We start from the raw sequence: 13,638 nt of genomic DNA on the forward strand, positions 1-13,638 counted from the left end.
CAGGCATGGCTGTGGAAAGAGTGCCTGTACGTTCACCAGGAGGCTGCTGCGAGCAGACGGCGCGGTGCAAAGGGACGCGTGAAACGGGCAGGGGTGAGAGAAGGAGGCACGCTGGGTAAAGGAGCGTGAGAAGGGCGCAAAAAGCAGGGTGCTGCTGAGGGGAGCAGGGGGTGTTGGGAGCAGCCAGGGATAGGAAGGCTGCAGCCACGGGAGGAGGCGCAGGCAGGGTCGGGTAAGGCAGCAGCAAAGGTCCAGCTTGTTTGGTGCTTGGGCTGTTTCATGGAGACGCATAAATCTCAGCTTCTTTGGCGGGGGAGCAGCCTGGTAGCCCCTCAGAGGAACCCCCCCAAGAGGGGAAGGTGCAGGAGAGCATCGCTGTGAGCTACAGGGACAAAGCTGCGAGCTGGCTGCTCGAGCCGAGCTGTAACAGCCACCTTCCCACTCAACTCAGGCTCTGTTCCCATGCCTGCGGCAGAACTGGGGCGACAGAAACCATTATGGTTGCTATTAAAAAAAAAAAAAAAAAAAAAAAATCATACTCCTCTGCAGGCAGAGAAACCCATGAGTTTGGGAGCGACACCGCATCCTCCCCAGCCGCAGGAGCAGGCAGCAATATTTACACGTTTCTCACGTGTGAACTATTTAATCAAGGCAAGGCCATCCCAGAACAAGCCCTCTCCTGAGCCTGCAGGAAATCGCCCAGTGCCGATCGGAAAGCAGGCTGGTGAGATGCCAGCATTCAAAGGCTGGCGGCAGGAAAGGATTAGAACACTAGATTACAGGATTCCCTCTGGAGACACATGTTACCACGATAACTCGTTCCCTGACCATCGGCCAACCTCCCTGCCCTGTGAGTTTAAAGCCCGCAGATCGCTAGCTCGGTGCTGCTCACAGCACGGAGCAGTTGGCTGCTGAGGGAGGGAGCAGAGTACTTGCCAGCAAGCACGGAAAAGAAACCTCCAAACCAGATCAAAAACAGGGGGCTGAGAGAAGGCTTAATACAAAACAGGCCTGGAAGAATCTCCTTCCTTCAGCTACATCTACGCTTCTTCTGTTTGGGATTCACGGTTTCACAGGGTCAGAATTGGAGGAGTTTTGTTTAACAAAGAACAAACAAGCAGGCGTGGTTACTAGTACATCCATATATATGCTATCACACAACAGCAGCCAGCAGGTGAAGCAGAGGATGCTTGTCATGCAGCGTTCGAAGGGAAATAAATGGTAAAAATCATTGCAGAAACATACAATAAAGCAATACACATGCTTTAGCTGGGGTGCTGTTTTTGTCTCTTTTTCCTCGCGTTCCCCTCCTGGAGGGTACACGGGGACACCTTGGAAGGCTCTCCACATCCCCACCTACATTTCTGCTTTGTCCTCTTTCCAAATCCTTCCTCCCCAGGGGCCTGAACCACCTCTCGGGTCCCCTGGCACCCTGAAACATGCCTGCAGGAACTGACCGAAGGGTTTTTTGGGGCAGGTATAAAACTGCAGGTGGGAGACAGCGTTGCAGAGAGGAGGATGGCTGGTACTCACCGGTCTGTAGGGTCTGCCTCCCCCCTGAGAGCACGCCCAGGGGCAGCGTACCTGTGGGAGTCAGGCCTTTCAGAGTCAGCACGCTCTCGCTCTCCTCTCTGCAAAGGAGAAGCAACACAACCGGTTACCGAGAGATGAGTGCGACGCTCAGGTAGGTCCAGGGTAGACCGTTAGCGGCGAGCAGCATGAAAACTGGAGTCTGCCCGGCGCTGACCACAGGCAGCGTGTGTCTGATCTGCCGGGCACCGAGCACAACCCTGCCTCGTAAATACAGGACCTCCGCTCACTCAGCTGTGATGCTACGGCACAGCAACGCATCCTGAAAGGGCTAAATACACCTCATCAGCAGATTTCTGCTGGCAAGGTGCTCGAGACAAAGGTTTCTGAGAGAGCCAGACTGCCAGACGTACAGAAACCACCACCATGAGCCTTTCCCATTCGCTCTGAAGCGAGAGTCTCATTAAGATTTACTTTTTTTTTCCCCAGCAGGATTTTTTCTGCCTGGTGCGCCCTGACCAACCTCTCCCGTAACCCAGACCCCAAATGAAACTCAGACCCCAAATCACAAGCTGCTCCCTTACCGAAGAACGGAGAAGACGCGTGCCATCTTCCCAATGGCTCGAATCTTATTCCTGATGATCTCTTTACGGACTGTTGTCCCACCTTAGGGAGAGAAAAAAGAAACAGCGGCATGTTCAAGGTTTCCCGCTTTCCAGGCACAGGTAACGTCAATATGAAGCACCTGCCTGACTCCAGGAAAAAGAAATCATGGTTTACGGATTCACAGCTACGCTCTTGAGAGAACAGCGCTGAGAGGATGGCGGTCAGGATGGCAGTGAGAAGGGCAACACCAACGAGATGACACATGGACTTAAAGGTCTAAAGAGAGTAGAACCACCAAAGGAAACGGATCGGATAGGTCTCGTTCGAAGCTCACCAGGTTCGATCACACTACACAGGATGTAACACAAATGACTCAGCCATGTAGACACAGTTTTGCAAGGCAGAACACTGACGAATCTGACTGCTGATGAACACTGCAGAACACCGGGCTGTGCTCGCCGCGGGGAAGGAGTGTCACGCAAGCATCAGCTTTGGCATCCAACGCGCACAGTGAAGGGCTGGCCGGAGCCTTGCAACTCTGCTTTCACCCCACACAAACACAAAAGTGAGATATGTGAACTCCCCTTCCGCTATACAGACCCAAGGTGAGAGAAAAAGCATGGAGGGTAACTGAAAACAAACAAACAAAAAATCAAAATAAAAGAGGTAACAAATACATCTCCTCTCAGCTGAGATTCCTCACATGGCCCAAGTACACAGTAGGACAGTACAAGCCGAACCGGAGGTCTAACATGCACCGATGGCTCAGCCATGCACTAAGTGGCTGCATTCAGAAGTCAGATAGAAACGTGACCCCGTTTCTCAAGTTCCTGGAGGAACGCAGAAGGGTTAAAAAACACACGGCGCTTATGTTAAAACTGAAAGGGGATGAAGAGGCTGCCCAACTAGTCAGCTATTCAAATCCACTCCAAGGAATCTGGTGGCACAGGCAGTGAAAATTAAGCTTGTAGCAAATTCTAGCTGGGTACCTTTCTGATAGCTTGAAATGTAGTGATCTTCAGGGAGAGGAGACACCAAGAAACAAGTAGATGAAGACAGAGATAGAAGAAACAAATTTAATTTTCATGGGAGGGAGAAAGAAAAAAAAAAAACAAACCAAAAACGAAATGCAATGGGAGAAGCGGGTTAAAGTCTCAACCTGGTTGACCAAAGCAGCGGCACCTTGTTGTACCACAACGGTGTTCTGCTTCTCTGCGGGACTGTCCTCCACCCTAGGCGGGGGCAGCTCCCCCGGGCCCCCGCAACGCCCCCCACGCATGCTCACGGCCCCGCTTCTCGCTGCACGCCCCACGTCTGTGCCTGAGCTTCCTCTAGGTCACCAGCTCGCTTGCCAGCGACTCCCCCGATAAAGAAACTGCAGATCAGCTCAGAAACTGGTTTGTCCCTTTCATGTACAGCTTAAAATGAGGGTCAAAAACTGCATTCTGCTTTTTTTTGGGGGGTGATATGAGAAGCCACTTTACAGAGGAGTTCACTGCAACAGATGAGAAGATTGGGTAGATATTTTGATGCAGCAAATTTGGGATTGGGGGAAAAAAAATAACCACTTGGGAAACAGACTCTGTATAGAGCAGGAAATCATTCTCCAGAGTAGCTGGCAAGAAGCGTCTGTCGCAGTGAATACAATTTAATTTATCTCTGACTGAACAGCAAAGGGGGGGGAAAAAAAAAAAAAAATGTTTTCTATCCAGAACTGCACAAGGGTTGGCCAAAAAGGAACTGGAGACCCTGGCTGGACATCCAGCTCTAAATCAAGCGCTGATCACTCTTGAACTACCATCGTGTACCTTCCCCACCTTCACCCCCAGCTTGGTCGTAACAGAGTTTTTTACCTTCCAACGTCTCATCACCATCTGAAATCAACTCATCATCGGAGCATATGTTGAGGATGTTAACGAGCATTTCTGTGACTGTAAGAAGTACAGACAGGGAGATTAGAGAGGCCTGCTGCACACACTTGGCAGGCAGAGGTATTTGGAGGACGAGCTGGACAAGCAAACCATTTCAAGGTCATTTCTGCTCTGGAAGTGGAAGCCCAAAGACACTTTTAGCTGTGTACTGCTGGTACCTCGCAGCAGTACCCAGAGCAGACGACATACTTTACACCTTCTGGCAAGGAGGTGGATGCAGTCCAAGCACATCACAGATGAAACAGACGTGGGGAGCAGGGTGCCAACATTCATGCAGAGCAGCCTGGGCTCGCTGAAGGACCCACCTCCCCACCCCAACACGGCACAACAGGCCACCTGGCTCCAAGAACATCAGGTCTGGAGAGAGCTCAACCTTTGGTTGGTTCCTCAAAGTCAAAAAACCTTTGGCACTTCAGACCTTGAACTCATACTCCAAACGTACAGCACTGGGGTGGAATTTAAACTCACCGTGGGATGTAAAAACCCTTTTTCTGAGAAATTCAGGCAAAGTCTTGGTCATATTTTAAGCTGCCTCGCCTCCTTCAGAATGAAATAATGCTTTAAACTGAAATGAATGCTTCCTTTTCGGCGGGCCACAAGCCAACAGGAGTTTTTAATTTCTCTGTTGCAAACCAGGAGCAAGAGAAATGTCTCTGAGTTCTGAGGTGGAGTTACACCACCCAAGATCAGCTCCTTAGCAATGCAGAAATAGCAAAGAAGGGATTGTTTGATTGGTAAAAGCTTTCTAAAACAGGTACCAATTATTATTTTCACATGGACTTTATCCAGTAATATGCAGATCTCCTTGAACCGGGACTGATGTACAGGGCTATGTGATATTAATGAGTTACATCTCTCTCCCAACACATTTAACAGCCCACGGCACAGGTTTCTAACACTCAGGGTACTATGAGCAGTCACTGGGCAACTCAGAACAGAAACCCAAATATTTCTTACCCTTTTCCCCTACAAAAGGCAAAGACCATGTGAAGACATCCATGAAGTTTGGAAGCCAGTAGGGATGAGGGGAACAGTTGAACTGCCTGATGTTCATGACGTTGTTTTCGTATTTCAGTACGGCAGCTGGAAGAGAAAAGGGAAGACCACACATGTCTTTGCGTGCCGTCAGCTTCTGGGAGCTGTACCTGCTCTAACAAAACTTCATTACCAACACGAGGTTGCACTCATGCAGCATCAAACTCCCAGCTCTCCAAAATGAGAAGGCTCAAGAAGTACTTTTTCAGTTTACCCGTTACGTTGTTTCACTAAAGCTTACCAGAATAGCAAAGGTCAATTTAACAAAGCTGTTAAAATTTATGCAAATCAGAAGTGATGAACACAGAACCAAGATCCAAAGCAAGAGGTAAAAATCCCCACAGCTGAAGAGAGTTCCCCATCACACTTGCATGGTTTCAGGGGAACAGGGAAGTTAAAAGTTTGCCTATACTAGCAGCTTCTCTTTTAAGGCAGCACTAACAGTGCTCAGCTGTCACGTAGATGGAAATGAAAGCATTATTCTAGGCTTTATAACTTGACAGCTAATTGCCACAGAAACACATGAAGGCTCCAACTCAGAGAACTCAGCCACTTCCAGCTCCCCAGCTGCCATCACTTTAGCATATAAAGCTCTTTTTCATTTTGTGTGGAATGCAATGAGAGCAGAGTGGGCAAGGCACAGGAAGGCGGAGAGGGGTTTCCTAAGCAGAGGTCAGTGCTGACATCCAAACAGCAGCAGAGCCCTGGCTGTGCCAGCCTTACCCTTGTTGTTATAGACATCTAGGTAATTTGGTGCAGAGAAGATTGTGATTAATGACGGAAAGCCTGTTGTCTGGCTCTTCCTGTACATTCGGTACCTGAAAAACAGGGCAAGTGTTAAACACACTCGTCTCACTAAGGATAGCGCCAACGCAGACACAGCCTGCTCAGCCGCAGCACTCACCCAGCATCCTGGGCTTCGTGAGCTCGGATTACGGATAGCAAACTATTGTTCTGCAAAAATTCACAAACTGCAGGATAACTGGAAAACAAAAAAGCAAGTATACATTAGCATGCAGCACAGGAGAGCAGACAGCACCCATGGTCTTCTTTCAGGAACCAGCCACTTACAGCATCCATTCGGTTTGTGTCCAGCATCCCCAAACAAGGCCAGTATGTATGACATCATTCAAAAATTAACTGCAAAGCATTCTGTTAAACAGATGCCTGGTGCCAAATCTTCCCTATCAGCCAGGCTACAAGTGGTCTGTCAGCACAAATGCTCCTCTTTTAGACAGAAAAATATTATTTCCTAGAGCCTCTGGTACTGTCCAATGCCTGAAAACCACTCAAAAGGCACCCTGCCAGCTGAGAGAAGCATCTCTGCTGTCCAATACCACAATTTCATAGAGCAACGTATCCAAAGAGAGCTCAGTATTACAGGACAGGAAAATAAACACGTGTGTTTGAGCCAATTGAAGGTTATTCCAGAGCCAGGTACACCGTGAAGTCCCAGAGAGGGATCTGAAGAGCAATTTATGTCCCTACACACCTTAGTGTAAGGGCAGATAAAAAGCTCTAGCCCAGAGTCCCCTAAAACATCGCTTACCTGTAGAAATAGGAGCAGCCTCGAACAGTGTTGTGGGCAAAATGCTCCAGCGTCTTCTCATTGCCGTAATCCTCCGACGGATCGGACCAGAGCAGGTCGCACATTGGACCAAAGGCCGGAGGCTCCTTAAACCTGTCTAACTGAAAAACGTACACAAAGTCAGTTCAACGCTGGCGAAAGCCGCGGCAACGTACGCACACCTAGAGTGTGGATATGCAGAGCACAGGAGTCTCAACCTGCAACTCCGCGCAGGAAGCGAGCAAGTCGTCAGCCACACGATTAATTGTCAGCTACGCGAAAGGGCCAGGGAGACTACTTACTTTCCTAATGTCATCTAGACATGTGATTTCTGGAGACAGTCCTCCATGAACACACAGAAACTGCTGGTTTAAGAGGGCAGCGAGAGGAAGACAGTCAAATGTATCCATACACGCATCATACACTCGCTCCGAATACTTGATTCGACCTGGAAAGATGGGGGACAGGGGGAGGAAGAAGAGAGGGAAGAATTGACTTCATTTACAGAACAAGGTTGAAAGCAGAGCGTTGTTGTTTTTTGTTTTTTTTTTTTTAAATTTTTTCTTCTTTCAGAGGGAGTCATTCATGCATCCAAACCTAGATGATACAAGCATTAAGAAAAGCTTTGATCAGCCAAAGTCCTGATAAAGAAGTTCAAGGAGTCTAGCTCATAAAGCGATACGGCAACTCTACATCAGCAAGCTGAACTTTGCACCCATCTATTAGGGAAAACACCGCCTTAGAAAACGCTTGTTGGACACGAAGATAAAAAGGCTTCACGGTAATCTGGACACAGGCAAGAATATTAATCTCCCTTCAAGCTATTTTCTAGAACACCTGCGCTGAGACTGACACAGAAAAGAGCTTGCCACTGTAACAGAAAACTTGGGAGAGCAATGAAGCCATCCCATCGCTTTCCTACGTTCACACTGCACCTCCAGACTCAAAGAGTCTCACCAGCCTCAGCTGCTAGGCAGATTACACACTGGGAGATGCAGCAGCTGTTTAATTTGGCACAGCCGTATTACACAATCATTTAAGACAGGAATTGCCTTTTCGGCTGGACACAAGCGCAGAATTCGACCAAGATGCCTGCAGTTAAATCAACCTTCACACAGGATCTTTCAGGGCTACGAGCGATCACAATCGCCACTGGATGCCTCGTCTTAACAGAGGTGAAGAGGATGTTTCAATACAGTACGCAGAGATACCATGGCCTCTCTGAGAATAGCTTAGCTTTTACAGCACGCCTCCAAGTACGTTCAGAAATCTCTCAACGCTTCCCATGAGAACAGAGAGCAGGAGCAGAGATCACTGCACATCAAGCGCGTGCCTTCTCACACCTGCAGCCCCTTCGCAGGGCAGCGATACGTTAAAAAAGCCCTGTTACTGCCACGAAACACCTCTGCCTAAAGCAAAAGAGGGCATGAATGGAAAGTTTACCTTTTTCCCAGCTTTATTTCAGAGATACGAACAGGTTTTTCACCTGCACGCTATGATACAGGAAGCGGAAAGGCAGTATCTTCTGTTTTCCAAAGGGGAAAAATACCCATCATCTCCTTCTGGTTCAAACAGAGCCCAGCTCAACAGGAGCTCATCTACCACCATCTGATGACGACAGTACCCAGCAGAGAGCTGGCTGGTGTTTTCCAACTCATTTCTGAGTAAACAGATGTCGTTATCTCCGTACCTATCAGCCTTACCCCGTCCAGCAGCATCCACAGCTGAAGACTGGACTTGTGCCTCACCCGTAACTATTTCTTGAGGTCGGGTCCTTGAGGAACTATTCCCTAACAGAGCGCTGCACATTGCTAGCGTACACTTTTTTTTTTTATTGCTTGGAGGAACAACTGTCATCCTCTGGGGACAGGGGTCATCTCCCGACCTTTCATCAGGGCTGCTTTAAAAATATGTAAATGCCACACAAAACTATCTTTAACTCAACTAAAATGATCTTAAAGGTAATGATTCTCCCCAGTGCAAACACTGAGGAGCAAATCCTTTATTTGCCTCCAATTGTAATCACTGATCCCAGCTGCACAATCTGGAGCCGAAAGTCATTTGGCAGTAATTATATGTTGCTGGGCCTGAAAGTCAAGGCAGGGGGGGTGGTGGTGCACGCAACTGGCTCGTCAGCGAGACAGGGAAGATGTGTTCGTGTTTCTTCCATCCACACTCATTCTTTATAACCAGAAGGCCACATCAACACGCACTCAGTGCTTTACAGGACTTATATATTTGGCTTTTTTTTCCTTTTAGCAGAAGCTGAAACAGAAGAGCTATGTATGTAGGAGGAAAAAAAAAAAAAAAAAAAAAAAAAAAAAGACAGCTCTGGAGCTAACCGATACCACTCACGGCAGGCACAAAAATTAAGATCCACACCTGGTCACAACACATTAATATATTTAAATCCTTACACTGCTGATACTTACATTCCTGCTTAAAGGTGAAGTATTCTGTGAGGTGCCTGCACTCATGGTTCCCTCGAAGGAGGAACAACGTTTTGGGATGATTTATCTTTAAACTCCATAAATACAGGACGCACTGCAAGAAAGGGAAGGAGGAGACGGCATGTAATAAAAACCTTTTATAGGGCACTAATCATCCGTAGACTTCACTAAGTGTTTCTGGGAAGACACCCAACAAGCTGAATTCAAAGTGGAACCCTGATAGAAACCCAGCTCCATAATCGGCAGTAGATCTTATCTTGGCCAACTTCACCAGAGGGGGAAAGCCACACCGAGTATTTCTCTATATTAGGCCCGAGTTGGAGAAGTGACAAACGAGATCGCATTCAACTGAAACCGGCTCTGGGCTGGGTGGGGGCAGCTTTTCCTTCCAGCAGAAACCAAAGCAAAAAAGCACGCGTTTCCAGAGCAAAGCAAAACCAGCTGCGCGGCGAGATGTGCGCTCCAGATGTCCCACTGCGATCGAAACTGGAGTCCGTCAACTATAACAGACAGCCATCTTGCTAGACATTTTACCAAGTGCGTTAAACATCAGAAAAATTTAACTTGGTCTTCCCCCGCCCCTGTTTTTCTGCTTACATTACAGTCATGTGAAGTTCAAGTTCAAAACAGGAAAAGCCTAGCCAAAAAACACGCTTAGCAAAGCCTTTGAAGAGGGCTTTCCACATCCCCTATCTGAGCAGCAACACCTGTAAGAAGATCGTCTTTGATGAGGCACAGACCAAAGTCAAACTGACACAATCATTTTCACCAGAAATACTTCACAGTGGCTTTCCAACGAGGCTACCTGAAGAAGGGAAGGGCTGGAAAGCAAGTATGCTTACACTTCTGCGCTATACATTGCCAAGCTGACAGCTAAATCAGCTCCCATCAAGCACGGGGAAATGTTATCACATTTCCCACGTTGATTTTGAGTGGTGGAAGGACAACCCATACTGACAGCAAGCTTGAAGATCTGGATTAAAGTCTCTAATGAGAGCTTACCCTCTAGGCTAACGCGCTACAGAAACGGCACACGCTTTGAGAACGTGAAACATTAACTCTGCCATCGGTTTTACACTTAAAAACATTGCTGATCTGGTGCACAGATCTCTGGCAACCAGCTGCTATGGCACAGAAAACCCCTCCAGAACCGAAATAAGCCAGTTTCAAGTTAGTTTCCAGTTTCCACACCCTAGATATCATGGTATTTATGAATCTGCAAGGTAAGCTCTACATGAGTCATTCCAGCTACATGCAGGGATCCCTGAAACACTGAGGAGCTGCAGAGCATCAGTGTCTGTCTAACTCAGAATTGAACCCCATAGAAAAACACTGGATAGCAAATTCTAAATTTTAAAACTCACCAGAAACAGGTCAGTGGCAGGTAATTTAAGCTGTTGTCAAGACTAGCAAAAATAATGTTTCATTGCGCCTGTTAACAGGAGGAGTGTTCCCAAAGCCATTTATAATTACGCTGTGATTTAAAGGTTTAAACTCCTGTGTTTGCAACCTAAATGTCACTCTTCCAGGCTGGCATGAGAACTGAAAATTGAAAGTCACCGTAAATGAACCAAGCGACTTGCAAAGGAGTGGAGAAAGCAACCAGCCCTGGCATCACTGGTCCAAAGCAAAGCAAGAAAGTAGAGACACCATCAACAAAGAGGAGGATTTGGAATGTACAGAAGGCCAGCAGCTTGCAGAAGAGATATTTAAAAGTACGTGCAAAGCGTTTTAAAGCGAAATGGAAGTGAACAGGGTCACTCGGCACCACAAAAATCTTCCTGGACACACAGCGAGCAAACCACAGAGGTGGAGAGCAAACGTCCCCGTGGTTTGCAGCTATCTCACAAGGACGTGAGGGCTGCCAGGTACCAGTGGGATAACGATGAGCGAAGGACACTCGACAGCCCTCACGAGCTCCGGAGGGGCTGGGAGGAGGAACAGGGGAGATTTCTACACTCACATGCCTTGGATGCTTCCCGATGTTTTGTGCAGATCCCTTTCCCAGACTTTCAAGGCGCTGTGCCCAGGAATTGATCACTGCATGTTTACAATAGCCTAGTAGCAACTCAAGACAACTACAGCTTATTAGGCTTAAAATTAATCTATTTCTCTCCTTACCCTGCCTATCAGCGTGAAGCCCAAAGCCAAGCGTTCGGCGCCGCGGCCCCGTTCGATCCCCTCCCTTTCACTCGCAAGGGGAAAGCACAGGGGAGCCGCAGGAGGAATTGCTACCCGCAACCCAACGCAAACTGAAGAGGGGCTGCTGCCAAACCTGCCCTCCACGAGCCACGCCGTCACCTCCTGTACCACTTACAAAACCTGGCATTTATGAGAAAGACAAACATCGAGCCTGGCAGCTCTTTCCGGAGGAGGCATAAAAGAAACAGCACGGCAGAACTCCTGCATCCTGGTCCTGCCTTTGGCCCACAAATTTACCTTCGCTCATGCCTTGAAACATTGACTGGATCTCTTCAGTATTATTCTGGATAAAACAGTGCAGTCAGTCCTGGTGAGGTTACCGTACACACAATTCCGTAAATAGCCAACGACCACGTGTCCTGTTGTAACTGGATTTGGAAAACTAGCCTGGCAAAGGTGTATGCCATTACTAGGCCATAAATCCACTCTTTCCATAGATTCTGTTTCTGGTTATAATGATTGTTTCATTTTATAATTCAATAAAATAATTCTGCTCATTGTATTCCAGCACTTCTGGCTTCACGGACCAGGACTAACCCTGGCACAGAGCTCTCTTACGGAAGGGCTAGGAGAGGTAACCGAAAGCTTAAAGCCCTTTGAAGGAAGCATCTTTCCCGCTTGCAGACTGAGGAGAGAATCCTTCATCAGGATGCTGTCTCCTCAGCATCTCCAAATGGAGGTGTTCAGCCCGATTTCCGTGCTGCCTGTTTCCCTCTCTTTCCCCCCACAACTCTTTTCTTTAAAAAGAAATAAAAACCCCAACCAAACCATGCTTCATGGCCTCATTATACTTACTGGGAATAAACGTTCTGAAATGAGAATTTCCCTAAGCCAGAGGCCCAGAAATAATTTGTTGAAGACATCCAGCTGAGCTGATGAACAGAGGCTTTGGAGGGTTTTTAAAGGTTTTGTCTGAGCCACAAACTGCTCCTTTTACCTTGACAACCAACTACTCACAGCAACGGGGAAAGCTTGGAAGGGTTATTTGGGCTGCTAACAAGCAACAGGGTTTGCCTTAACACCTCTCTGGCCCCCAGTTTTGCATCTTGTTTCCTGATTGCCTGCATCAGGATGCAATTATACAATTACCTCCCATTTCACTCAGTTAAAAGGTCATGATTATCAGCTGCTCTGGGCAGGCACTCGATAATATCCCCACCCTGCACATGGATGCACAAGTTTGTGCAGTGACTCATGAAAGCCTGATGATGCCTGTTCCCTCCGCCTTTCCAGTGCACAGGGAAACTCGGATGCTTTTCCATCACCTGAGCCTTTGGGATCAAGCGATCAAAACTCCAAACCCAAGATGTTCACAGATCAGCTGTTTCTGCATTTCAGAGGCCAGCTGCTACAGCTTTGCATTTTATAGAAGTCTTAAAAAAAAAAAAAAACCACCCAAAACCAAAAATGCAAATACACCCATTCTGCACCGTTAACTCTTTGCTTGTAGCAATCCTCCACGCCAGCAGCAAACCTGTAGTTTTGCTACAGAAACCAGTTTCTGCACACCCAGGTGGGAATCTCTTAAAACACATCGGCTGCGCTCTGCAGTAGGTGGAAAGAAGAGGCACACATCAATAGGAACGAGGGAATCAAACCTCCTAGATTCTGCTTTATCAGTGACATTTGGAGCAGCCCCCGCGCGTACTAATCAAAGCCCACCCTGATTCGTGATCAATGCCAGCGCTGTGGGGTAATGGAGCGCTCGGCGGCTTTCCCTCTGCAGATGTAGGGGGAAAGGGGAGGGAGGAGGATCAAGAGTGGCATGAAATAAACTTACTGCTCAGAGCTGATCAAGATCGATTGCCCCAAGGCTCTTGAGCCCAAAAACACTGGGCTGCCTGGTGCAGGCCCCAGGTTAGAGTGTCAGGTCACAACAGAGGCCTGAGCAGGTTTACCTATAATTTTCAGGACCTCCCCCTCCAAAAAATATAACGCCTCTTCCCATCACCTCTCTTCTCCAAGGCTGACTCCTCATCCATACGCTCACGGCATGGAGACACTCAACTCAGGCACTCACTTCTGCAGATCTGGGAGTAAAATTCCCATGTCAGACCAACTGCAGGGTAAGAGCAAAGGGCGGGAGAAGCACTTCACCACCTAGGATCTGTAAAACTGAGTGTAGACACAGGGTACAACAACTATTGTTTGAAGGTTTCTTGGTTAACCAAAACAAAACAAAGCAAATCTCATCTCAGAATGAGTTGCTGTTCTAGAATATAATCTCTTTTCCAGGTAAATACACTTAAACTGCAAACCCAAGCTGCATAAGCCAAGCTATTTAAACAAGCAGCCAGATGCCTGTTCTTCCCCCTTC

The 13,638-nt window shown here is 47.7% G+C and overlaps 1 protein-coding gene across 4 annotated transcripts in view; it reads right to left on the reverse strand.

Annotated features, from left to right (window-relative positions):
- The window catches only part of PPP3CC (protein phosphatase 3 catalytic subunit gamma), a 37,151-nt gene that overhangs the window by 6,279 nt on the left and 17,234 nt on the right, over window positions 1-13,638 (reverse strand). For 2 of the 4 annotated variants that reach the window (XM_086767778.1, XM_086767776.1), the window contains exons 4-13: window positions 9,102-9,213; window positions 6,972-7,117; window positions 6,652-6,791; window positions 6,007-6,084; window positions 5,826-5,920; window positions 5,025-5,150; window positions 3,990-4,067; window positions 3,126-3,152; window positions 2,115-2,196; window positions 1,534-1,631 (exon numbers count right to left, since the gene is read on the reverse strand). In XM_086767778.1, coding sequence (XP_086623904.1) covers window positions 1,534-1,631; window positions 2,115-2,196; window positions 3,126-3,152; window positions 3,990-4,067; window positions 5,025-5,150; window positions 5,826-5,920; window positions 6,007-6,084; window positions 6,652-6,791; window positions 6,972-7,117; window positions 9,102-9,213 — 982 coding nt within the window. The remainder of the gene's footprint in view (window positions 1-1,533; window positions 1,632-2,114; window positions 2,197-3,125; window positions 3,153-3,989; window positions 4,068-5,024; window positions 5,151-5,825; window positions 5,921-6,006; window positions 6,085-6,651; window positions 6,792-6,971; window positions 7,118-9,101; window positions 9,214-13,638) is intronic. The other 2 variants (XM_086767780.1, XM_086767777.1) reach the window with 1 other exon arrangement.

The sequence above is a fragment of the Chlamydotis macqueenii genome, chromosome 27 (assembly GCF_036417535.1).
Source record: "Chlamydotis macqueenii isolate bChlMac1 chromosome 27, bChlMac1.mat, whole genome shotgun sequence".
NCBI classification, from domain to species: Eukaryota; Metazoa; Chordata; class Aves; order Otidiformes; family Otididae; genus Chlamydotis; species Chlamydotis macqueenii.